Here is a 25,320-nt window from a genome sequence, read left to right as displayed (position 1 = left end):
GACAGAGCTGAGGAGGCATCAGTCAGAGCGCCCTTGGGCCAGGTTGTCCCAGTCACCCTGTCCCGGGTGTCCGGTGATGGGGGGGGGGGGGGTGGGGGGGGGGGGGGGGTGGGGGGGTGGGGGGGGTGGTCCCTGCGTCTCCCCATGCACTGCAGGCCTGGGTGGGGCCAGGGGGGAGGAGGGCCTTGGAGAGCCTGCGGGTCAGCATTCCAGGAGGAGGCCCCCCACCGCCAGGAGCACAGTAGTAACAGCACTGGGAGAGAGCTGGGGGAGGGACCCAGGGGGGGGGGCATGGGGATAGAGGGCTAAGGGAGGTGTAGCGGGAGGGATCATAGCCCACCTTTGGGCTAACCTTTTGAGTGCTTACTGCCTGCCCGCAGTTCCCGAAAATTCCCTCGTGTGACCCTCACGACCTCCCATTTGGCAGCTGAGAAAACTGAGGCCTGAGAGGTGAAGCAACTTGCTGGAGGCTTCCCAGTTGGTGGGTGGCTGAGCTGGGATTTGAACCTGAGCAGTTTAGCTTCCAAATCTCTGCGGAAACCACCCCGCTAGGAAACTCGGGTGGCCTGGAACTGAGGAGCCTTCAGACGGGGAGGAGGAGCTGGCCAGGGATTATCCCCTGACCCTGCTCAGGAAGCTGTCCCCTCCCTCCCAGCCACCTCAGGGCTGGATCCCTGTTCCAGGGTCTCAGGAATTGTTGGGGGCAGATCAGGGGCCCCTCCTGGGCTCCCAAAATCCGAGACCAGGGCACCCCTGCAGGCTGACTAACATGTACCCTGTGGGAACCCCATGCTTGGCCCTCCCACCCTTTGTGGGAATGGGGGCTCGTGGTGGGATAGGGGCCTGGGTCCTGCTCCCCGGACGTCCGTCTGTCTGGCTGCCGTCCCTGCCCATGCAGAGTGCCTGAACCGGAGGGGAGGTGGCTTGGAAGGAGGAATGAAGGATGAGTGAGAAGTTGCCTGTGGGAGGGACCCCGAGACCTCCCTGGGCTTCGTGCCCCTCTGCTGGGCGCAGTCCCTTTTGACACAAGCGCTGTGTTGGGTGGAAACATCAGAAGCAGGAGACAAGCTTCTTCTCATTAGGAAGAGAGCGGGTTCCTGGGCCTGTGATTAGCACTCCTCGCTGAGGCCCAGGCCCAGGCGGAAGCTGACAAACACCCCGGAAGCTGACAGACAACCTGTCTTCTCTCAGGGACCTGCTGGGACGGCAGGCTGGTAGGGCAGGCCCTGGCCCCACAGTCCCCACCACCTGCTCCAGCTCCAAATTCAGGGCACTTCTGTTCAGGGGGATGATTCAGGGGTGCTGTCTGTTTTGTTTTATTGTTAAAAATTGGTTAAATATGGACATTTCAGATATGTTCAAAACAAATAGGGTGGTGAGCCCCCACGTACATGTGACTCAGAGCTGTCCATTCTTGGCCATTATTCTCTCTTCTTGGATGTGCTCTCACTGTGATGCTTTGGAAACAAACCCCAGACCTCCTCAGATCCCTGCATCCTTCAATATTTCAGTACATATCTCTAAAACCGCAGGTCTCAACTGGGGACAGTTCTGCTCTGCTCCCCGGGAGGCACTTGGCTGCGTCTAGAGACGTTTTTGGTTGTTGCAACTGCGGAAGGCAGGGGCTTCTGGGATCTAGTGGGTAGAGGTTGGGGTTGCTGCTCAACATCCCTCAGTGCACAGAACAGCCCCCCAACAAAGAATTATACCCCCAAAGCATTAATAGTGCTGAAGCTGGGAGACTGCTCCGAATGACAGACTCTTAAACACCCAACCAACCCCTGCGGCTGTGATACCCTTAGCGGGCCTTAAACATAACAGACGTTTACAATTAACCATCAGCTATCTGGCCAGAGTCCACATTCTTGGGGGTGTTGTTTTCGTGCTCCGTGCTCTCCAAGGCAAGGAGGACCGGGCTAGTTTTCAGAGGCTGTTGACACAGGTAGGAAAGGGGGCGGATGCTTCGGCTCGGGAAGATTCTAGGCGGGAGGTATGTTTGCATGATTCTACATGCAAAACATACACGGGGTATGAGGGGGAAGGTGTCCTCCCAACCCTGTCCCCTAGCCACCTGGTTCCCTCTCTGGAGGCAACTTAGCTGTTTCGTTTCAGGGCGGCGAGAGTCTGTCCTGCCCCCTCACGTGATAATGGGGATGCTGTTCACACGCAGAACTGTGCCTCGTTTCTTTCTTTCCTCTGTGGGTCTTGGAGAACTGTGCAGAGCAGTGCATGGAAAGCTGCCTGGTTCTTTTTCACGGCCAAATAGTATTCCTGTGTGGCCGTAGCCTCCAGAGACTTGCTATTAGAAACAGCGCCACAGTGGTTAACGTAGCATATGCCATCTTATAAAGATCACAAGAACTACAATGAGAGGGCTTGGGGGTTAACCCTTAGTTGCTCAGCAAATCCAGACAACCAAACATCTGTTTTTCCCACCTCATCCTTTCCTTTTTCATGGATGAGCTCAGTGAGGGGAGGCAATGAGGGGCTTGCTGGGGCCCGCCTTGGGGGGGGCATCACAGGGCATAGGCTGGGCCATGTTCTTTTCCTAATGGACATCCTCAGTGCAAGGCAGACCTCCAGTGTCCCCGGGGATAGGGACACCCAAAGCACAGTCCAAGTGGGCAACCTCTTGTCCAGGGTGTGCCCCAAATCCTGCTGCCCCCGGAACATTCCCCACTCTCAGTTGCCACAGGCTGGCTGTGAGGTTTTTGTCCTTTGGGAATGGTCGGATGTCAACCACAGGAAGAAGGACAGCTTAAGGGCTCTGCATCTCACTTTTGCCTGGGGAGGGCCCAGGTGGGGGTCTGTGGGTGCGGAAAGGTGCTCTGTGGAGAGCTGGGGCAGGAGTCTGCTGTTGGGCCCTGATTCCCAGCCTGCAGAGAGAGGGACTTCCCCGGGGCGGGGTCCCTGTTCACTCTGTCCTCCTGCAATTCTATCTGTGGGGTGGTGGGGCCCTGTCTTCTCTGACGTGGGCAGGACAAAGGAGCCATGGGGACAGGGTCTGCTGGGTGGTGACACGAGCGGCTGCCTGGGGGGAGTTGATGAGCGAAAGGACTCTCAGTCTTTATGTAACTGGAGGCACCCAGAGGCTCTGCTGTGTGTTTATGTATGTAATCCTGTATGATTCCAGGGTGTGTGTGTGTGTGTGTGTGTGTGTGTGTGTGGTCCAACCCGTATCACAGGGTCTCGCCCAAGACAAGAGGAGGCAGTGCCCTGACCCTTCCCAAGGCGGTGGGGACGAAAGGAGGTGGTGAGTAGTGGTGTGGTGCTGGCTGGGCATGGTGGGGGTGCCAGCAGCCCCCATCAGCGGCCCCTCTCGCCTCCAGATCCCCCAGATCAGCTACGCCTCCACAGCCCCCGACCTGAGTGACAACAGCCGCTACGACTTCTTCTCCCGAGTGGTGCCCTCGGACACATACCAGGCCCAGGCCATGGTGGACATCGTTCGCGCCCTCAAGTGGAACTACGTGTCCACGCTGGCCTCGGAGGGCAGCTACGGTGAGAGCGGCGTGGAGGCCTTCATCCAGAAGTCTCGGGAGGATGGTGAGTCATGCTCGGGGAACAGGGGGATGTCAGGGCACAGTGGCCAAGCGCCGCCTGAGAGCCACTCTCTGGGTCCTGCCCCAGGCCATTCCCTCGTGGGCCTCAGTCTCTCCCGGGAGCACTGGGGCACAGTCTGTGGCCTTGCCGGCCTGCTGGGTGACTCCCAGGGGGCAGGGGGTGGACGGAATGACTTCTGCAGACGTGGCCAGGCGGACAGAGGGACCGCCAGTATTCCCGGCGCGGGATCCAGTGGGACAGCTGCTGTTCTCAGACAGAGAGAGAAGGGGAAGGGGGTGGGGACGGAGGTGGTCTTGTTTAGGGGCGGGTCTCAGGGACCCAGGAGCTGGGAGATCAGCCAGCAGGTTCTTGGAGAAAGAATTGTTTGAGGAATTGAGCTGTGTGTGTGGAGGGGGGGGTGTGGGGTGAGAGAAGGGGCCGTGTCTTACATGGGGCAGGCGGGGCTGTGCTTCTTCCTTGTGGCTGCAGGGAAGGAGGTGCCCCTGGGTGGGATGTGAGGACCTGCGAAGGTGATGTGCTCTCCTGGAGGTCTCCCCCATTCACCACCGGGCACCCTTCTCCCCATTAAGCTTGCTGCATTCCCTTAATTGTCCTCAAAAGCTCCAGGGATAAAGCTTTTAGGCATCAGCAAGCAGTAAGAGGCAGGCACAGCAAGGGTTAACGCTCTGCCGAGTCTGAAGCCTGGGCCACTTGGTTCCGATGGCCCCATGGCCCGGCTGAGGGAGGGTGGCCTGCATGGGGCTGTGGTGGTGGGGATCCGGATCAGCAGTCAGGCCCCTGGGCTGAGGGCTCCAGCTGGGTTGGGTGAGCCTTGATAAGAGGGATAGTTCAGAGAGGATGGGGTGTGGGGGAAGCAGAGAGGCTCTTCCCCCTCCTGACAGACCCAGCTCCTGGCAGAGGGGCCCCTGGCCTCTCCCAAGGCTCTTTCTCTAAATAGCTCACTGTGGCGCCCTCGACCTTGGAGGATGGCATCTGTATATTTATACCCGTATAACCCCGGGACTCTAATTGCTTTTCCTAAGGACCACAGAGTATCCAGAGGCTGGCGTTGGTAACACCCTGCGGGCATAATCCTGCTATAAATCTCAGATAAGCCCCTTTAATTGTACAGCCAGCACAGCTCGGGTGCCTGTAACCTGGTGGAGAGGACGGAAGTGGGGCGGCGCTGACCGATGGCTGTGGCTCCAGGCCACTCCCTGCCCTGGCAGCTGGCCAGGCAGAGGGGGGCATGGGGTAGATGGGCCCTGCTCTCACCTCTAGGCAGGTGGGCGGCAGCTCCCTGGGGGCCCCCTGGTAGCATCAGGCCCCTGGTGCCCCAGCCCCCTGCCTCTGGCTGCCCACATGTGCTTCCCTGCTTTGCTCAGACACGGGTGCCTCTCTCTGGTCTGGCCCTGCCCACCCTGCTCTGGCGGTGCCTGTCCCCAGTGGCTTGAATCCTTTCCCACACTAGCCCACGGCCTGTCTCTTTAAGGTGGGCGGCAGGATTTGGGGACAGAGGCGCTAGATGGGGGCAGGGACAGAAGGTCTAGAATTTTCATATTCGGTTGTGTTCAGTCCCTGCCGTAAGGTTCTGGAAGCCACTCCTGGTGCTCACAAAGCTCTCCCTATGTGCCTGGCACACGCCGAGCACCTGTTGTCCTGGGTGATCCTCCCTACCCCATGAGGTAGGCACCCCTCTTTTATAGGGAAGGAAACTGAGGCTTGGAGGGGCCAAATGATAGCTGGCACCGGGTCATGCAAGTGAGAGGTGGAGAAGGGATTTGAACCCAGGCTGTCTGGCTCCAGGACCAGACGTCGTAACTGCTTTTGTATTCATCACTCCATCTTCTGCCTCTGTTTCCCATGGATGGGGGCATGACAGACAGTCACATACACGTGCGTGCATGCACACACACAGATCCCACTGGGGTGAAGTCTAGGTGTTGTGTTTTGGCTGAAACTCAGACTACTGTTTGAATTTTCCATAAGCATACAATCAGTCATTTGGTAGTTAGAAAATACGAAGTCTGCTCAAGACTTTCAAAAAGGAATTCTAGAAAAATAAGAGAACTAGCTGTTCTGCCAGGGCCTGCGGCTCAGGGGCCCTCCTGGCCTGGCACAGGTGCCCGTCACACACCCCTGTGCCCCATCCCGTCGCCAAGGGCCCGACCTCCTGCCTGGCCTGACCTCCCACATCCTCAGACCCTCCTGCTGTCTCCCCTTGTAGCCCCAGGGCCCTGGCTGGGCCTGCCCTCGTGTTCGGGCAGCTAGGTCTCCCCTCATCCTGCTAAATGAAATTTGATTTGGAGGAACGTCTTTAGGTGGGTGAAAAGAAAAGGAGAGAGAAAGCCATGCTCCGGCTGGCCAAATTGAAATCAGAATTGAGCGGCCTGTAGAAAGAGGCCGCTGTACCTTGTAGCCTAATCCCTGTGAAAGATTAAAGATGTCTTTGGCCGTATATTGTATTGATTCGTCCTCTGAAGTATAAATCATCTGTGAGTTGCTCAGAGAAGTGTCAGCGGTGTAGAGGGGAGGGCACGCCTGCCAGGCTGAGGATGCACATCAGAGCTGAGGGGAGCTTGGCCAGCAAGTCCTGGGTGCCTGCTCTATGGACTTGGGGTCCCACAGGGGAACATAACTGTGTCCAATTTAGAGATGAAGAAACTGAGGCCAGAGAGAGTAGGTCATTTTCCCAAGGCCACGTAGCCAGGGTGTGGAGGACCAGGGATGGAACCCATCCTGTCTGTCCTCTGGGTGGGGAGCTCTCGCATAGCACCCAGCGCTGACTGGGCCATTGGCACAGGGCATAAAGAAAGCCCTGGCCCCGAATTTCCCAGCCCCCATTAGCACCGTGCTCTGCCTGGGCCATCCTGTGGCCCTTGACTGAGCCCTGCCCCGTGCCAGGCACCCTCCCTCCACAATCATGAATCCTGGTGATGCCCCTGAGGGCCTGGTGTTTGTGTTCCCATTCTACAGATGGGGGAACTAAGGCTCAAAGGGGTGAGGTGGCTTGCCCAGGCTCACACAGTGAGGTGCTGGAGCAGGACTTGGAGACAGGCGGTCAGACCCATGCCCTTCAACCCCATGCTGTCCGTCTCTCCCAGCCCGGATCACAGGGGTGGCAGCATGTGGTTAACGGGTCAGTTCTGGCGGACGGACCCAGGCTCCGGCTTGGCCACTTATTGGCCGTGAGAGCCCTGGAAAGTCATTCCGCTGCTCAGTTTTGGTTTTCTCATCTGTGAAATGGGGGTAAACCAGAACGAAACGTGCTTCTGGCCCATGGCTGTGGGAGCTCTGGGACACACATCAGAGGTTCATTATCAGGGGTCTGGCTGCCTGGGCTATGGCTCTCCCTGCTCCCTGACCGTTCCTAGGGAGGCCTGGGGCGAGCTGGAAGGTCTGTGGGGGCCCTGACTGAAGCTGCAGGCCATGTTCCGGGACAGGGCTAATGACAAAACCACAGGAGCCCAGGCCAGCCTGGGCCTTACAGGACAGCAGGTCTCGTGGTGACAGGGCAGCGAGGTGAGCTCCCAAGGCAGCTAGGGCAGGACACGTGTGGGAGTGAGGGGCGCACATATGTGATTTTCTGGGCACGTGACCAGCAGGCCTGCCTCAGTAGGAGTGTCCGGGGACAGGCCCGTGTGCGTGTGCACGCTTGTGCATTTCCCCCGCTTTGAACGCCAGGGCTCCCTCCTCCTTGCCAGGCTGCGGCTGCGGAGGGGAAGGCCGAAAGGCAGAGTACAACCAGTGCGGGGATTAGGCATGCAGCGCAGGCCCCACCTGGGCTCCCGAGATAATGCCGAGTGAGTCACCTAGGGAGGGAGAGACAGGCTTGAGGGGGTGGTACAGACAGATGTGGCCCTGCCCTCGGTGCCTCCCACCACCGTCCTGGGCCCTCTCAGGGTGGGGCTCTGGGGTGTAAGCTTTTATAGCCTCACAGCCTTTCTCTGCCCATGGGCCCCCCTGTGAGCCTCGGTTTACTTGCAGCAGTGCTCCATTTCACGGATGAGGAAGAGGAAGGCTCAGGGAAGTTAAGGGGCCTGCTTAAGGTCAAACGGAAGTGTGGAGTAGCAGCCCAGGCTCCCCGTGTGGGCGACAGGAGAATGGATGATATTAGTAGGCAGTATTTATGGTGTCCTCCCGTGGACCAGGTCTTGTTTTACACACTTGGTTGGTGTTAACCCATCTAGCCCTCAAGACAGCTCCATTATATGGATGGCAAAACTGAGGCTCAGAGAGGTTAAGTAACTCCCCTGAGGCCACCCAGCTGGGAAATAGCAGGAATGGAATTTGAATCCAGCAGAAGGCTCCCCCACTTCTGGTGAATGTGGCGGGAAGGACACAGGTCAGTTCCTGGCAGGGGTCTCTCCAGGGGGTCACCTGGGGAATTTGGTTCTGGTCCTCTCCGGTAGGTGGCTCCAGCACGCTGGGCACATCCAGGCCCGTGCCTCTTGGGTGGGAACGCCATGGCCTCTCTGGTGGTGACAAGAAGGGGTGGGGGCGGGTGGGTCAGGCCTGCTCCTTGGAGGACGTCCTGTCCCTTGCACGGCGAAAAGTTCCAAAGCCTCATCTCCCCGCTGTGTCCCTGTGTCCCCTATTGATATTCCAGAGATGCTGGTGAGTCAAGCTGTTGCTGGTCTGACCTCCAGCTCCAACTCCCAGGGCTGAGCATCAGACTTGCATTTAGATGGCCTCAGTCAGTGCAGCGGCAAGGGTGGTGACCGGCAGCCAAGGCTCAAGGCCGGGGCGCCTCCTCATCCCACAGCTCTGTGACATCTCTGGACTCAGCTTCTCTTGCTGTGAGGGAACACTTGCCTTCTGGAGGCTCCGAGGTGAAGGGGGAAGAGCTTGGCCAGCCAGAAAGCTTTGTGCCACGGGGGTCGGGGGATGCTGACGCTCCTCATATATCTGGGAAACCAGAGAGGTTTGCCCCAGGCCCTCCCCCCCCCCCGAGATCCAGAGACCCCCTAAGAGAGGGCCACTTCCTTTCCTGCTGCCCCCCTGGTCTTTTCTCCTTCCACTCTCCTCTCCATTTCTCTGCTGCAGCCACACCAGCCTCTTCACGGCTCCTCTAACACTCCAGACATAAGCCCACCTCAGGGCCTTTGCACTGGTGGGTCCCTCTGCCTGGAACTGTCTTTCCCTGAGTATCCACGTGGCCCACATCCTCGGTGCATTTGGGTGTCTTCTCAGCTGTCCCCTCTTCAGAGAGACCTTTCTGACCACAGTATCTGAAACAGACCCTCCCCCGGCTCTCTGCTCCCTGTTCCCCGCTCTGTTTTTCTTACAGCACTTGACAAGTAAATGTGTATTTGTTTATGGTCCACAAGGGCAGAGATTTTTTTGCCCGTTTTGTTCTCCGCTATGTGTCTCCCTGGCACATAGTAGCTGCTTAGTAAATGTTTGTGGAATGGGTCACAAAATCCAGCCCCCGGTGACTCACTTCTTTGGCCCTTCTCCCACTCAGGGGCCTGAGCCTGCCCTCCTGGCCTGTAGAAGGGCAGACTGAGGCACGGAGGGCTAGGTTGAGCTGTCCCGGGACCCCAGCTTCCTCCCCGCACCAAACTCGCTGGCTGGCCCCGACCCTCTCGAGACTCACTGAGGACAGCATCCTTTCCCGGAGGCAGAGCAGGGGTATGAGAACGCAGGGCTGCTCTGCAGCTGCACCAGGCTGGGATGTAGGGCTCAGGCTCCTGTCATTCTTCGCCACAGTGCCTGTCTTGGGATGCTTCCTCCTGAGATGCAGCCTGCGCTGGAGGGCAGGAAGGGGAAGAGGCTCGGTCTTCCGGACTCACTTGAGTTTCCCAGCTGGCCTGGGCTTCACACTCTCTGTGTATGCAGCCCCCGTGTGAGGAGAGGAAGGAGCCGGCTCTCGGTGCGCACGGGAGGATCAGTGCACCACCAGACCCAGCACCCCGCCCTGCCTGCAGCAGGTGCTTAGCAGAGTGTGCCTGAATGAGAACCAAGGGCTGGGATGATGCGTCTGTTAAAGTAAGAGATACACTGCGGGGGACTCGGCCCAGCCAGACCGGCTTAGACACGTGAAGAGGAAGGGAAGGGCATGCCAGGTGGGGGAACAGCATGAGAAGGAGGCTGAAGGGAGGAGTGAGTCAGGCAGAAGGGACCTGGCTGAGGGGCCTGGCCGTGGCATGGGGACCGATGCGAGATGGAGCTGAGCAGAGTTTTTTAAAGCCAGTCCTGTGTTTTAAAATTTTCTGGCAGTTGGGGTCATGTCTGCTTACCCAAGGGAGTGTATTAGCACAACCCAGCTCTACCTGCTGTGTCCCCCGCTTGCTCAGAGCCCTGAGTGGCGGGGGGTGGGGGGAGTGGGGGGGGGGGTTCTGCCCTTAAGGCTCAGGCCAAGGCTCCGCCTCTCTGCGGGCTTCCCTCCCTAAACTGCTCTCCTCCCAGGTGGAGATGCTCACCTGAAGGGAGGAAGACCTTCCCCAGGGCTCACCACCTGGGAGACCTCAAGCACACCTGCCCCAGTGCCTATCGAACTTTCCCTGGGCCTCTGCCGTTTGACTCTGGCTGGGCTCCTTGAGGCTGGGGAGGGATAGGGCTCTCTTGGCTCTGTGCTCCTCACGCTCCCTTGCACCCAGCAGGGCCTCAGTGGATGTTTATAGAACGAACACGTGAGCAAACAGATGACCAGCCCTGTGTCCTTGGGTCCATCACTGCCCTTCTGGGGCCTCCTTCTTGCTCATCCGTAACAGGTGCGGGAACATCAGCTCATCTCCTGCATCTAGCTCTGCCCCCTACAGGCTGTGTCCTCACAGTCCATGGCCCCTGGCTCCAGGCATTTTTCTCCATAAGCAAAGGCTCTCCGAGGAGTGCTGGAAAAGAAGACATCTCTCAAGACCTAAAGGCGTGAATGTCAAATGATGACACTTCAGAGTTTGGTCTTTTGGCTCAGGGATTATTGGGGCCAATTCCATGGGGACGGGGCCTGGAGCATGCAAATCTTCTCACCCCTAATCAGATGAAATGTGGTTGAAATTAGCCAAGGAGCTGGGGAGCTGGAAGCAGGAGGGGTCCTGCCACTGGATTTAGCTTGGTGTATGTGAGAGTGAGGTACTTTGTAGCATCTTCTTCGGGGGAGACCTCTGGACCCTCCCCCCGCCCCCGGCTGCTTCCGGGAGTCACAGCACAGGCCCAGTATGCCCTGGCCATTGGCCACACATTCTCCAAGGATGTGGAGGGGGAAGTGGGCCCTACCTCGCAGCCGGTCCCCACCATTCTAGCTTAGCAGCCAGGCCGCCAAAAACTTGAGACCCATCACGTCTCCTGCTCCCTTGTTCTGCTGCCCATCACTCCACCGTAGGTGGAGATTAAGTGGACCTGGCACGGGCACCCCCTCCCGAGCCACGAGGCCTACCACGCGCCAGCTGGGTCTCCTGGACAGCGCTTGGAGATTGGCAAGGTGTTGGCATCGATGTGACTGCTTGGTGATTGCCAGGTCAATCTTCGTACTGCTGTGAAGATGAACCCCGAGCTTGCCCGGCCCGCCTTGGGGACTTAGCCTGTCCGCTCTGATTTCTCTGCCACTCTGGCCTTTGGCAGGGCGCTGACACCTCTTGATTTTGTGAGTCCCCTGGGTTGGGTGTCATTGGGTCACTTTTCCTGCTCTCTCCAATTCGTCTCTGATGTGCTTCCCCTGACCTATCACAGCAGGGACGTGCACCGATCTGGGTTTGCCTCTAAGCTTGACGGGGATGACAGGAAGAAGAAGATATTAGATGCCGAGCCCTTCTTGCCCTGAATTTGCATCCCTTGCCTCCTGGACAGGAAGCAGCATTTTCTTTCACTGGTCTTCTTTGTGGAACGTGTTTGAAGATTTCTTTGGGGTTTAAAAAAACGTCCCTTTGTTGGTTGCAGCCCCTTTGTGGCTTTGACCTTCTGAACCCTGTCCTCTGGATGCCGCGGTAGAGTGGAGTGGGTAAGAGCCCAGATGCTGGCTCTGTCACCATGAGCTGCACCACATCGAGCAGTCCCTTATGGTCTCTGGGCCTCAGTTTCCACCTTGTGAAAGGAGGATATTAATAGTAGCCTCCCCTCACCGCCTTTTAGGTTGCTGTGAGCAGTAAGCGAGTTAATGTGTATGAAGTGCTTAGGATAGTCTGGGCCCTGTAAAAACACCAGGCTGCCAAAGGTGTCAGTTGTCACCATTACTAATCAGAGTGGGGGAGCTGGGCCCACTTCTAGTTCTGCTTCAGTCTCTGGGTGGCTGTGTAACCCTGGGCTGTTCACTTTCCCTCTCTGAGTGTCAGCTTGATGACCAAGATGAAGGCGATGGGTTAGGGGACTTCGGAGGTCCCCCAACGTGCATCTTTGCATGCTCACCCACCACTCTTGGCTTTTCTATCTGTCCTCACCACATGGAAGTCCAGATACCATAGGGTTGGCTCCAGCTTCTGGTGTGTCTGTCGTTCTTGGGCCCAGACTTAAGCCCACAGAGTAGCCATGCACAGAGCAACCTGATCCTTCTGATTTTTTCCCCTTTGTTAAAGAGCAATTAGAGAAGGCCAGTGACCTTCCCCTGCTCAGGTTTGGGACCTTCAGGAACCCTCTACACCTGTTTGCTGACTATTGGACTTCAGCCTGTTTTCCTATCTGAGGTAGAGTCCTCAGTACCCCCACTCTGAGCTCCTTGGAGATGTAGCTAGCTAAAGCATGCCCCATACTGCCTTTTCTCTGAAGCTCTGGAAAGATCCTGTGAGCTCACCATTTTCTTTCCTCTCCACTCTGAGGCTTCCTGCTTCAGGCCTGATGGGGCTGCTGAGTGTCCTGGGTGGGGTCTCAGCCTCATCCTCTACTCCTGCGTGACCTTAGGCAAGTCACTTCCCCCCCCCCCCCCCGAGCCTCCAGTTCTTCATCAGTAAGACCAGCAAGGGGCTGGGTACCTTCTCTGATGGGCTCATGCATGTGGACACAACTGAGGGCTGTCGTGGCCATTTTTGCCTTGTTATTCTGTGTCCACCAGCCCTCTTCCCAGTGTCTTTGAGCCCCAACAGGCCCTGTCTAAAAGGCCCCAGAGTGGGGTGCCTGGGTGGCTCAGTCACTTAAGCAACTGACTTCGGCTCAGGTCATGATCTCACCGTTCGTGAGTTTGAGCCCTGCATCAGGCTCTGTGCTGACAGTTCAGAGCCAGGAGCCTGCTTTGGATTCTGTGTCTCCCCCTCTCTCTGCACCTCCCCCACTCATGCTCTGTCTCTCTGTCTCTCAAAAATAAATACACATTAAAAAAAATTTAAAAGAAAAGGCCCCAGAGGTAGGGAGGGTCATATTCCTTGGTGGTCACTTCTTCAGTGCTTGCTCCCTTCATGCTCCTGGGGCTTTCAGGGACTCAGAAAGATGGAGTCCAGGCCTCTAAGTCACATAGAGCCTGCTCCATAGGATGCAGCTGGTGAGGAGGAGAGTGGGGCATTTCTTTTCCTCTTTAGCCCCTCATCCATCGCCTCTGCATGGTAAGTCATTCATTTGCTGAGTAAATATTTATTGAGCACCTACCGTGTGCCAGGCATTGAACCAGGACACTAGGGACATGGCAATGGACCAAACAGATGAAGATCCTTGGCCTTGTGAACTCACATTTGGGGAGAGGGCCAGAGGCAGCTTACAGTAAACAAGTAAATGCATCACTATATAATACAGTTTCAGGTATCTCCCTCCTACAATTTCAGGGAGGAGCTGATGGCATGCTATGGAGAAGAATAAAGCAGCTGGCAGAGAGGGCCACGTAGGGGAGACAATCTCATATAAGGTGGTCAGAGAAGGTGCAGAGGTGGCATTTGGGCAGGGCCCCAAATGCAGTAAGGGAGTAAGGTTTGTGATCTCTGGGAAGAGTGCCCCAGGCAGAGGAACGAGCAAGTGCAAAGGCCCTGAGGTGGGAGCCTGCCTGGCATTTCTTGGAGAATAGCCAAGAGGAGGCAGGAGCAGAGTGAGTCAGGTGGAAGGATGTAGAAGAGGAGGGGCTGATCACGTGGGGGCTTAGTTGGCCACTGGGAGGACTTTAGCTTCTAAATGAGATGGGAACTATTGGAGTGTTGTGAGCAGAGAAGGGACGTTAACGGACTTGGGTTTAATAGGATCTTTCTGGCTGTTGTGTAGGGAACAGACTGTGAAGGCTGAGGTGACTGAGGCAGGAATGCCACTGAGGAGGCCACTGCCATCATCCAGGTGAAAAGCGATGATGGCTTAGACTGGGAGTGGGGAAGATGAGAACGGACTGATTTAGGGTCTTAATTTTTTTTTTTTTTTAATTTTAGACAGACAGAACAGGAGCAGGGAGAGGGGCAGAGGGGGAGAGAGAGAATCTTAAGTGTGGATCCTGATGCAGGGCTTGATCCCACGGCCCTGGAATCATGACGTGAGCCGAAATCAAGAGTCAGATGCTCAACTGACTGAGCCACTCAGGCGTCCTGAGGGTGTATTTTGAAGCTCAAGCCCGCAGGACTTGCTCCTAGATCGCATGTGGACTGGAGGTCGCTCAGGCAACTCCTGGGTTCAGCACCACGGATAGCGGCAACCACCCCCAAGGCCAGACCTTTGGGGAATCCCTGGTTGGCTTTGGTCCCAACAAACTGCCAGTTCTCTGCCAGTCTTTGGCTGCTGAGCAAAGCCTCATCTTTAAAGTGCAGGTCTCTTCCCCTCAATTCTGTCATTAATTTTTTTTTTTTTTTTTTTTTTTTTAGCCAAACATATTTATTTCTGGGCACTGCTGCGAATTCTTTTTGGGATGAGGCAGGTGTAAATGCAATTACAGTTGATCTTTGAACAGCCCCGGGGGTGGGGGTGCCAACCTCTGTGCAGTTGAAAATCTACATATAAGTTTTGGCTCTCTCAGAACTTAACTATGAATAGTCAGGTTGACTAGAAACTTCACTGATAACATAAATAGTTGATTAACACTTATTTTGTATGTTACATGTATTATATAGTGTTATAAAAAAAAAAGGAAGCTAAGAAAAAGGAAATATTATTCATAAAATCACAAGGAAGAGAAAATACATTTACAGGACTGTACTGTATCGAGAAAAATCCACATATAAGTGGACCTGCACAGTTCAAACCAGTGTTGTTCAAGGGTCAACTGTATATAGCTGAGAGAAGAGGTCTGGAAGCATTTGTCTCCAAAAATCCCTGCATCTGGCTAAACAGTTGTTTGGGGAGGGGGAACCTCCTTGAGGAGGGGTGATGGGAGGAGAGCCTTAAAGAGTGGGTGGGCCTGTCCCAGAAGAGCAGAAGGGTATTCTGGGTAGAAGAACTGCCTGACTCATGCAGTACTTGGTGACGTCTTCCTTCCGAGAGTGAGGAGGGACAGCATTCCTGGGAGAACAGCAGGCCTACGTGGGTTTGGGGGAGTCTGGCCCATGGCAGAGACCACTGCCCCCCCCCCCCCAGGAATGCCACAGACTTGCTGTGTGTCTTTGGACAGGCCACCATTCCTCTTTGGCTCTCAGTTTCTCCATCTGTAAAATGGGGATAATCGCAATCCCTACTTTGCTGGTTATTGTAAGAATGACAAAAACAGGTGAATTAGCCATCGGAAAGGCCAAGAAAGGGCTCAAGGGCTTGGGGGGGGGGGCTGTCTTTGAGGTCTGAGCCCCCAGTGGTGAGCACTTGGTCTCTTCCTGGGGGGGTTTCTCCCCCTTGCATTGTGACTGTCCTCCCCTTTCTCCCCAACTTACATTATATCCTTGCCTTATATCCGTGTCCCATTTTCCTGTAGACAGAATGATCATATGGATATTCTATGCAAATTCTCATTTTTAATGAGCCAGAAGGAAAGCTAACGACCATTTGGTAGACATCTTGGGACCCAAGGGAGGCTTTGGGATGGGGGGAGGAAGCAGGACAAAGTGACAAGCGAGAGGAGAGGGGAGGGAGGGAGAAGAACAAAGATGGAGAGGGACACAGTTGGGGCTGCCGTGGGGGGAATGGGAGGGGTGCCTTGCCTGCCCCATTTTACAGATAGGGAAATGGGCTTAGAGAGAGGAGGCCACTTGCCAGTCACCCCAGAAGGTGGGAGAGAGAGGTAGAAAGGCGGAAGAGAGAGGGAAGATCAGCTGGAGAAAGGAAAGGGGGAGGCAGCCAGACCGAGGCTCTGGCTTGGGACTTGGTTTCTTTATCTGTAAAATGGTCACCTAAGCCATGGGTTGATTGGGAGGAATTAATGAGAGAATGTGTGAGCACTGCATGAACTTGAGGGCTGTGGAATAATGGAGGAGTGTGTGTGTGTGTGCAGGAGAGAGAAGGAGAGAGAGAGAGGGAGGGAGGGAGAGCCCGATTCGGGGCTGGTTCTCACCAACTGTGACATCTGGGCCAAAATCAAGAGTCAGACGCTTAACCGAATGAACCACGCAGGCGCCCCTAGGCCAACTCTTCATTAATTAGTTCATTCTTTCATTCCTCAGCATCTGTTATCTACTTCGTAGATGGCTATCAGCTCCGTGAGGGCAGGACTCTGGTTTGTCCTATGAATAGCTGTGCCCACAGTGTCAAGGACAGTGCCTGGTACTGGGCGGGGGGGGGGGGGGGGTTGTGGGTAGGTGCTTCATAAGTTGTTGCTGAATCAGTGAATGCTCAAGCCTGGCAGTGGCCATCTCCCATAATTTTCATTCACTGTGCTAAGCGCAGTGATTGAGATGTTGGGATCGTTAAGGGCGCCCAAGGGAGAAGGAGCCTGGGGATACCCACGAAGGCTTCCTGGAGGAGTGGGCCATGCGCTGAACCCTTAAGAGTGGACAGGTGCTGACTTGAAGGAGGAGTCTGGGGAGGGGAGTTGGGCACAAAGGCAGAGGAACAGTCTGAGCAAAGGCAGGAAGAGAGGGACACCTTGGTGTGTGTTGGCAACTGTAGGTGCTGTTGGAGGTGGATGATGAGGGTGCAGGGCCTCAGGACTTGGACTTGGCCCTGAGAGAGGTGAGAGCCACTGAGGGAAGGGAGTGATGGAGTGGAATTGGAGTTTTGGTGGAGAGTTAGGGGGCCAGGCCAGGCTGTGTAGGTGTGGAACTCTGGTCTGGTAAGACGGTGTTGATGGGAGTCAGGGTGCACAGCGGGTTAGAGCTGAGGGGTCAGCTGGCTGCTTCCGGGTGAGGCCGGACCTGCCCCGGGAGCGCTGAGCCAGCCTGGAGAGGGGCCGGGGCAGCATGTGTGTGAGTAGCACATGCTGGGCTGCCTTGGGCCGATCACGGCCCTTCTCTGGGCCCTGGTTTCAGTCAGAAAGGAGTGCTGCCTCCCCCAGTTCTGGTGTGCAGGATGAGGGTCAGCTGAGTATCCGTTCCCAGCCCCCTTGCTCTAGGATGCCCTCCGGAGACCCACTCAAGGCTGTTCCCAGGGTTTAGGCCTGGAGCCCCTGTCTGGGTCTCTGTCTCTGTGCTCCTAGCTGTGGCCCAACAGTGTTGGGAGAGCCTGGGGAAGCTTGTGGGGGTTAGGTGAGCACCGGGCAGCTCAGGGCCCACATCTGGACCTCAGCCCCAGACCTTTGTCCATCATTTCCTACTCACCTGAGTCCTGGGCAGCCCATTACCTCCAGAAAGCCTCTCATGGCGTGCTGGGTCAGGCTGGTGTCCGCCCCTGTCCTCACTGCTGTCCTTGCCACCGTCCTCTGCCAATGCCAGTTAATGAAGCACGCGCACATTCACCGTCTGGGTCCTCCCTCCCTGGCGTGGGTCAACAGCCCCATTTTCTGGCCGAGGTAGCTGAGGCCCAGTGGGGTGAGGGGATTGCCTGCATAGATCGGTGCCGGGGCTGGGCCCCCCGTTTGCTGCGTGCTCTGCTCTTGTGCCACCTCTCCCCCTGGCCTGGCCTGAAGAGGAGGGGGCGAGGACTGGTGCGAGAAAGGGTCCGGGAGGACTTCATTACCCAGTGCTGCTTGTGGCGGGGGTGGGGGTGGGGGCGGGTGCTGAGCCCGCCGCCGGCGGGGAGACATGCTTGGCCTGCCTGGGTAATTACATCTCAACATTTCATTTTGCTTGTCAGTTTCCACTTCCTGGGGATGTGGGCTCCTAAATATTTCATCCCGGCCTGCAGCTGCCCGTTCCTCCCTGGCCAAACCACAGGCCCAGCGGCCGGCCCCCAACCCCGGCCCCTCCCTGCCCAACTGACCTTTGTCAGTTCCTGCTATGGGGTAGAGCTGGCCAGAGGTCAGATTCTTCACGCCCCTGCCCCATGCAGGGTCCCCGCCACCAGCCCATCACTGGCCCCTCTCCTCAAGGGGTCAGGGGTGAAGAGGCCAGGCAGACCACACTGCTGGCAGTTAGGCTCAGTTCAGCCGATGTTGATTAGCACCTACTGTGTGCCTGGCACTCCGCTGGAAACTGGGGAGTTAGAAACGAGAAAGACACGGTCTTCGCATAAATGGGCTTATGGACCGATGGAGGAAGCCGACAATCACATTATAATAGCAAACGCTTACTGAGTGCTTCTGTGTCAGGCCGTGCACAGAGCGCCTTATGTGTGTATTAACTTCAGGCCCAGAGAGGGAAGTAACGTGTCCAAAGTCACCCAGCTAAGAAGTGGCTGGGAGCCCTCACGCCTCAAAGCACGAGAGCTACAAAATGGGTCACAGCACAGGCAGAGGATGGCACGTGCCTGTGGAGAGGGTGTAACGAGAGCCCAAGTAGACAGTGATGAGTTCCGGCTGGGGCAGAGATCTGGGATGTTTCCAAGGGGAAGAGGAGGAGAAAATGAGCCCCTGTGGGGTGTTGGGCGGATAAAGAGCAGGAAGGGTATTTCTGGCAAAGGGACCAGCAGAGGCTGAGGGTGGGAAAGGCTGAGGTGAGTTGGAGAAAGAGGTCCTCTTGTGGTAGAGTGTGGAGTTTGAGGCTGAGGAAGCGGGTGTCAAGGGACACGGGGGTCCTGTTGTGTGAGGGGCCCCTCGGCAGAGGACTCTGAGCTCACACTCGGCGATCCTGTGTCCGGCTGCCCCCTGACTCGCTGTGTGAGCCTTGGGCAGACTCTTCCCTACTCTGAGCCAAATCTGAGAAATGGGTGGGGATTCCCTCAATCAAAGGATGCCGGCATGGCCACTGGGGGGGGGGGGGGGGGGCGGGGGGCCGGGGGGGGGGTTGGGGGCCGGGGGCCCCTGGGGGGGGGGGGTGGGGTGGGCAGTGGGCGGGGACAGGTAGGAACCAGCCATCTCTCTGTGCCTTGCACCCCGTCGCCACCACCTGCCTCCGAACCTCTTTGCTTCCTTTTTTATTTATTTTTTTCTGCCTTTCTCGCTTCAGAGGTGTTTTGCCTAAATGGGTTTGTGTTAAGATATTAGGTCGATCACTCAGCAAATTTCCCTCTGCTCAGAGCTGAGCACCATGAATAATGCAGCTCTGAACAACGCTGCCACTGCCCAGCAGCCTCTGGGGAGGGGACAGCCACGCTCGGCTCAGAGGCACTGAGCCCCACAGCCGCCTTGATTAGTCCCCCCACGGACCTGCCCCTCCCCTCCCCCACCTGTCCCCTCTGAGGCCCGGCCTGTCCACAGGTGATCCCTGCAATCTTCACAATGACCCTGCGTGTCTGGGGTGGGGGTAATGCCATCCTGTTTTACAGATGCAGAAATGGATGTTCAGAGAGGTTGGGCAAAGTAGCTTTTATCACGAAGCAAGTAGCTGGTTGAAATGGGACATGGGCCCTGCTGTGCCCAGACTCAGCCTCCTGTGTCACACCAGGCCAGCTCTCTGATGCCCATGTCCCCTGCACCCCCAGAGCCAGCCCGGTTCTCCACACGGGCAGGGCTGGATGAGAGTGGAGGCAGAGGGAGAGGGTTTCAGAAGAAAGACAGGATTTGCCTCACTGGAGGGGCCACCGAAGCTGCTTGGTGAGTTGCCATGAATGCATGTGTGTGTGTAGTGGGGTGGCTGGGAGTGGTGGCAGGGGCTGAGATTGTTCAGGAAAGGAAGCATGTATGTTCTGCCCTGGACAGTCCCTGGGCTTCCAAGCTTTGGTCCTGGGTTCTTCCCAGCACCCTGTGTCCGGGGACAGTTCTTGCTTTATCACGGTGCCCCTGGTCCCCAGGGCTTCACTCACTAGCCCTGGGTCCTGGCCCAAGCTGGGTGATGAGGTCTCTGCCTTCCCTGCTCCTGCCCTCCTCCTGGGGCAGCCCCTACCCCCACTGGCCTCACCGACTCCCCGGAGGCATTGGCTCCAGGAGGAAGACGCAGGCCTTCACAAACTCCATCGCATTTGAGCCTCCCTCCCACTCCACCGGGTACAGTTTCTTTAAGTCCTTTCCCATTTTGCAGATGGAAAGTCTGATGCTCAGAGAGGCTGAGTAACTTGTCCAAAGTCACACAGTGAGTAAGCCGTGGAGCCTGCATCCTTTGCCTCGAGCTGGAGGGGCGGAGGAAGCTGAATGCAGGTGCAGTGTTCATCCTTTGCACAAACCTTGGGGGTACGTTAAGGAGGCACCTCCAGGCGGGATACTGGATGACTGTCTTATCCTCATTGTCCCTTGGTACCTGGTCCCTTTCTGGCTCCAGCCAAATATCTCACAGTGGGCCCACTACCTCCCTAGGGCTGGAGTCATCCTGGCCACAGTGGGGAGGGTAGATACTCTATTTCATGCCCTTCTCTACTGGCCCTGCTGTCTTCCAGAATCTGAGGACCTGCCAGTTTGCATGGCTATCTTATACTTTTCTTCCCTCCTTCTCCTCCTCCTCCTCCTCCTCCTTCTTCTAATGTCAACTCTACCCCCAGTGTGGGACTTGAACTCACGACCCCAAGATCAAGAGTCTCATGCTCTACCAACTGAGCCAGCCAGGTGCCCCTTTGCTTGTTCTTTTTTTGCCTGTGTGTTTCCTAAGCGCCCCTAGCAAGGAATTTGCATTTAGGTGGAGAAATAAAATCTCAAGACAAGGCAGGACTGAGAGAGATGTCCAGGTGTGTGTGAGGTGTGTGCATGGAGCTCACGAGTGAATCCTACAAGGGCAGATGCTGTGCGCAGCTTATCTTTGTAGCCTGGCATGAAGTAGGTTCCAGGCACAGAGTGGGTGCCCAGTGCCTGTGCGCACAGATGTCTGGGCGCTCGGCCTGACCAGGTGGTGGCTCAGAGGGGAGGTCACAGTGGGCTGCAGGGGTCAGGAGCTCCCAGAGGAGCTAGAAGGGTTTGTGCAGGTACAGGTGCTCACCTTGGATTCCTGCAGAGCCTCTGCCCCTACACCTGTGTTGGTGGCTCCTGCCCCCCTGTCCCTTCCGTCCCCGTCAGTCCGGCACTCAGTGGCTCGTTCATCCGGCAAGCGTGAATCAGTGCCTGTCTCCCGAGCAGGTGCGGCATGAGTGCGGGACCCCTTGGGGCTCTGACTAGAGATGCAGGTAACCAAGGCCCAGTGAGGGAAGGGCTGCAAGGGTGGGAGCCCCCTGGCTGAGGGCGCAGAGGCCTGTGGGGGCAGCAGTTGTGGTCGGATGGCAGATTCTGGTAGGGACCTGAGTAAGGCTGGATGTTGCAGATCTGAGGAGGAGGTGAGACCTCAAGTCTCTGTCTCTGTCTCTCTCTCTCTCACACACACACACACACACACGCACGCATGGAGCCACCGAGGGTTGTAGGGAAGGAGCCATGTGTCAGACGGAGGCTAGAGTGGAGGCTAGAGGGTGGGGAGTAGGTCTGGGAACAGGAGCAGAAAGAGCCAGTGGCCGTGAACCCGGCCTGAGCTGCCGCCCACCACCCCCCCCCCCCCCAAGAGGCCTCCAGCCCCCTGTGGAGCCCCAGGCCCAGCTGGAGCCAGAGCTGGTCAGACTGGGCCCAGTGCCGGCCCACCCTTCACCGTCTCCCACAGCCCTACTCGCCCTGGAACAGCCACGGGCCAGGGGCCTTCTCCCAGGGCCTGGGCATCTTCCTGACCTCAAAACACCCTCCAGGCCCGGCTCTGCTGCCTGAAAACAAAAGTACCTCTGGATTCATCACTGACCCTCTGAGTACCTTCCCTTTCCTGAAAGCGCATTTGGGGAGAGGGCCTGGCTCTTGGAGTGGGAGGAAGGAGAGCAGGGCCACGCGCGCGTGCGTGTGTGCGTCCGTATGGTTCGGGGTGACTCCCAGCCTCCCTCATGCCTTCCCCCACCTCCCTCTCTGCTAGGAACCTCCAGGAACCTGGGGGCCCCCCTCGGGTTGTGCAACTCCCCCCCACCTTTCTCTCCATGTTGCAATTTGCTGCCTTCACATTTTGCCATAATGTAGATTCTTCCACTTGATTTCCCAGGATTTGTCTTTTCATTGTTTTTCTCTCTTTTTAAATTTAAAAGGGGGGACAAAAGCAGGGAAAAGAGAAAGAGGAGAGGAGCTCATGTCTGTGCTGGCCTCCTGCAGCGGCCAGCTTGTACCGTGAGGGGAAGGGTGGGTTCAGCCGTGGGGAAATTTCTCCTCCCGAGTCTGGAGCCCAGCCCCCCAGTGCTGTTTAGGCCAAGTGGACATCCTGGGTTGCAGAGTGTGATCCCAGGGCTCTGGGCGCTGGAGAAAGACGGAGTGGATGTGGAGTCCTCCCAGGACAGGGAGTGCTATGGATTGGGGTGCCCCATCCTGGCCGCTCTGCCCACCCCTCTGCCTGTGTGCTGGCCGCTTGGCTCCTTTCTCAGGGCCTGGTGAGGGAGGGAATGAGATTTGGAGGAGGAGACAGATGCCCAAGCCTGGAGGATGTGGCTGAGGCCTCTGGGGAGGAACAAGGGAGCCTAGGTCCCCTGACTGCCCCACCTCGTGGGCTTGGGGGAAAGCAGGCTGCTTCAGTGGGAGGGCCTTGGCTCTCTGCCTGCCCTGGCTTCCAGGGTGGGCCCAGCCCGTAAGTGGGGGTGCTGCGGAGGGAGGAGATCTGGGGGTTGCTTGGGGGGTGGCAGGATCGCGGGGATGCTTATTCAGACAGGTCGAGTGGGGAGAGCCATGTGGCAGGGGACAGGGAGGTGTGGGGAGGAGGAAGAAGTGGGCACAGGTGCAGTGTGTGTGAACCTAAGTCCACGGGGGCATTAGGGAGACCCCTCCAGGCAGGAAATCTGGCTGGCTGACTCCCCCTGGGCATCCCTTAGTGCCCGTGGGTTTCCACGTCCCCGGCCTCAAACAAGCGCGTACAACCCCAGGCAGTGGAGGACAGAGAAATGAGGTCATTTCAACAGCGAGCTCTCACTTGAGGATGGGATCTACAAGTCCAAAGTGTTTTGAGTTCCTGGCTGTCAGGCAAGGCAGCAGCTCCTAGGGAAAAGTCAAAGCAGAGTCCAAACCTGTGCCTCTTAATAAGCTGCACGGCCTGGCCTGAGCTTCCCCGTCCTCTAGGACGAAACCGGGTGGAATGAGGGGGTGCGGCCCCCACTTCCCGCCCTCACATCACCCTACTTACTCGTCTCTTCCCCTGCCCTGCCTCTGGGACGTTTTCTGCCACTGTGAGTGGGCTGTATGAGGGTGGGGGGCTCTGTCCTCCTCACGGCTGTATCCTAGCCTCGAAAACCTCCCCGGTACCTAACAAGCTCGGCAAACATCTGTAGACTCAGTGAAGGGAAAATCGTGGTAGCATGTGGGCACAGTGTGTTGTTGAGCGCAGCGTGAAGCGTGGACGAGCCGGCAGCGGGCCTGGCACCGGTGGGCCTTCTGCCATGTGCTCCTGCTGGCCCGGAGGGCCGGTCCTTTTGCGTGTTCCCTCGGGCTCATTGCTGTCTTTGCCGGTCTTGCTTTCTTTCCCAGCTAGACCGTGAGCTCCAAGGTAGGAATTTTACTTCTTATCACTTCTCAACATCTGATTGATTGTGCCAGGAACGGAGCAGGGCAATTCTCGAGTGAATGCATGCATGCGTGAATGAATGTGGATGGATGGATGAGTGAATGAACAAACGAACAAATGCACAGGCCCGGCCTCGCCCTTGGGGAGTGTAGTTGGAGGCAGACGCCGACACAGATACCTTGGCTGGGCCTGGAGAACACCGGGAAAGGTCACCAGGCCGCAAATGGAAAGGGCTCAGAGACCACAAAATACAACAGGCAACCGATATCAAGTTTTCTAGTGGAGTCTCTATGTCACATTCAAGTCGGGGCAGGTGCCTGGAGCCCGGGGGAGTCACGGGGGACAGCTGGCCAGCTCATGGCCTGTTCTCAGGGGAAGAGCGGATTTCGGGAGCCAGAAGGCTGGCAGGAGAAGGGCGGTCCCAGACAGGCACCCCCCCACCCCTCCCCTCCCGGGCACTGTGGATGCCACTGGGCTGCGAGTGCTGAGTAGCTCCATTTCACAGATGAAATAGGGAGGCTGGGGTGTGCCCTGGCATGTTCTCCATCAGGCTGCACACGTGAGGACTGGAGCGCCCTCACTGCCACTTGTGCCTGGAAGGTTTGTCTCGCTTGGGTCCCGGGGTCCACGTTTACCAAGCACGCGACGAATCTAGCAGACAGAAGCTCCTGCCTTCACACAGCTTTTGCTCAGAGGTATGTGCGTCTCCATACAGACCGCATCTTGTTTTATTATATGTGGTCTTTAAATCCCTCACAAATGGGACAGATCAGGTTGCGATTTGCCTTTTTGAGCGACTTTGTGTCCTCCCAGGATTTTGTGGGGCCGACACACGAGAGCTGTTTTCTTTCCATCGGGCAAACACCCATTTCTCCGATCTTCTGTTGTAAAATATTTAGGTCATTTCCGTTTGTTTGCTATTGCGAACGGCGCTGTGGTACATGTCTGGCCGGCTCCCCCTCCCCATGTGTGCGTTTCTGGGGAGGAACGCAGAAGGGGGCGGGCCGGCTTGTCGGCAATCCGCACACTTCACTTTACCGGATGTCGCCCTGTGGTCTCCAAAGTGTTCCTTGGATACTCCCTCATGGAACTGTCCAGCTTTCTCAGAGTAGAGGCAGGGCCTGGAGGGACGGGACCAAGGACAAGTCCGTTTTGGCAGGTGGGATGGCACAGGACGAGGGGAAGATGTGGAGATAGGGCAGGCTCTGTGCTACCGTAGCTGGGGGTGCGCTGGGCACTCACTGCAGGAGGGAGCTTGGAGGGGTGAGGGGGCTGGCGGGGGCCCAGGGAGGTGAGGGGATGCCCCAGCCTTCACTGTGGGTTTAGTCTGGGCTGTTCCGCTGTGACAAAGCAGGCGGGAAGCAGTGAGAGGGCTGGCCTGGGTTTTAACCCCCTTGGTGCAGTGGTGAGAGCCTCATCGGGAGGTGGGGTCTGCCCCAGCTGCTGTGTGCCCCTGGGCAAAGTGCTGCTCCTCTCTGGCCTCATCCTCCTCGCTCCCTGTCCAGCTTGGGCCGGGAGGTCTCTGAGGTCCCCACGCCCGCATGTGCTCAGATGTTCTTGGCAAGTGCTTGTGGCTTCCTGCCCCTGGCCCTGTGAGCGGAGGCACTGACTTGGCGGGCATCAGAGCCTGTAGCTGGCAGCTGGGGTGCTTGCCGGGGGCTGGGAGGTTGCGGTGTGGAGTGAGGGGCTTGCCAAGGGGGGCTTAAGGGGCCACACCCAGACTCCTGCGTGTCCCCTTCCTTCTTACGATCCTACGCCTGGAGTCTGGGAGAGGTAGGAGGCTCCAGCCTCTGATCAGAGAGTGTTCTTTGCCACTTAGGTTTAATTCAATTATATGTGCTCTCCGTATGGACCCTTGGATTATTACTTTATCCATTGAGAGAGGCCATAGGGAGAGGAGCAGGGGGTGCAGACAAGTGCACCGTCCCCGGTAGAGAGGTTTGAAGAGGGCATCCCAGGGAGCGTTGGCCATGGTCCCCATGGTGATGGTGATGGAGCTGCAGCCTCGGGGACAGCACAGGCGACAGAGGGGACAGAGGGCTGGCGGGCTTGGTGTCTGACTTGGAGTCTTTCCGGAGCC

At 57.2% G+C, this 25,320-nt stretch overlaps 1 protein-coding gene across 10 annotated transcripts in view; it reads left to right on the top strand.

Moving 5' to 3' along the window:
• Positions 1-25,320, top strand: part of GRM4 (glutamate metabotropic receptor 4) — a 151,556-nt gene that overhangs the window by 50,213 nt on the left and 76,023 nt on the right. For 9 of the 10 annotated variants that reach the window (XM_040473232.1, XM_040473233.1, XM_040473236.1 and 6 more), the window contains one exon: positions 3,330-3,546. In XM_040473232.1, coding sequence (XP_040329166.1) covers positions 3,330-3,546 — 217 coding nt within the window. Of the gene's footprint in view, positions 1-3,329; positions 3,547-24,275; positions 24,400-25,320 lie in introns of those variants that run through there. The other variant, XM_040473235.1, reaches the window with a different exon arrangement.

The sequence above is a fragment of the Herpailurus yagouaroundi genome, unplaced genomic scaffold, assembly GCF_014898765.1.
Source record: "Herpailurus yagouaroundi ecotype Mexico unplaced genomic scaffold, PumYag 139, whole genome shotgun sequence".
NCBI lineage: Eukaryota > Metazoa > Chordata > Mammalia > Carnivora > Felidae > Herpailurus > Herpailurus yagouaroundi.
Note: the sequence above shows the minus strand (reverse complement) of the source record. Positions and strands in the feature narration are given on the sequence as shown.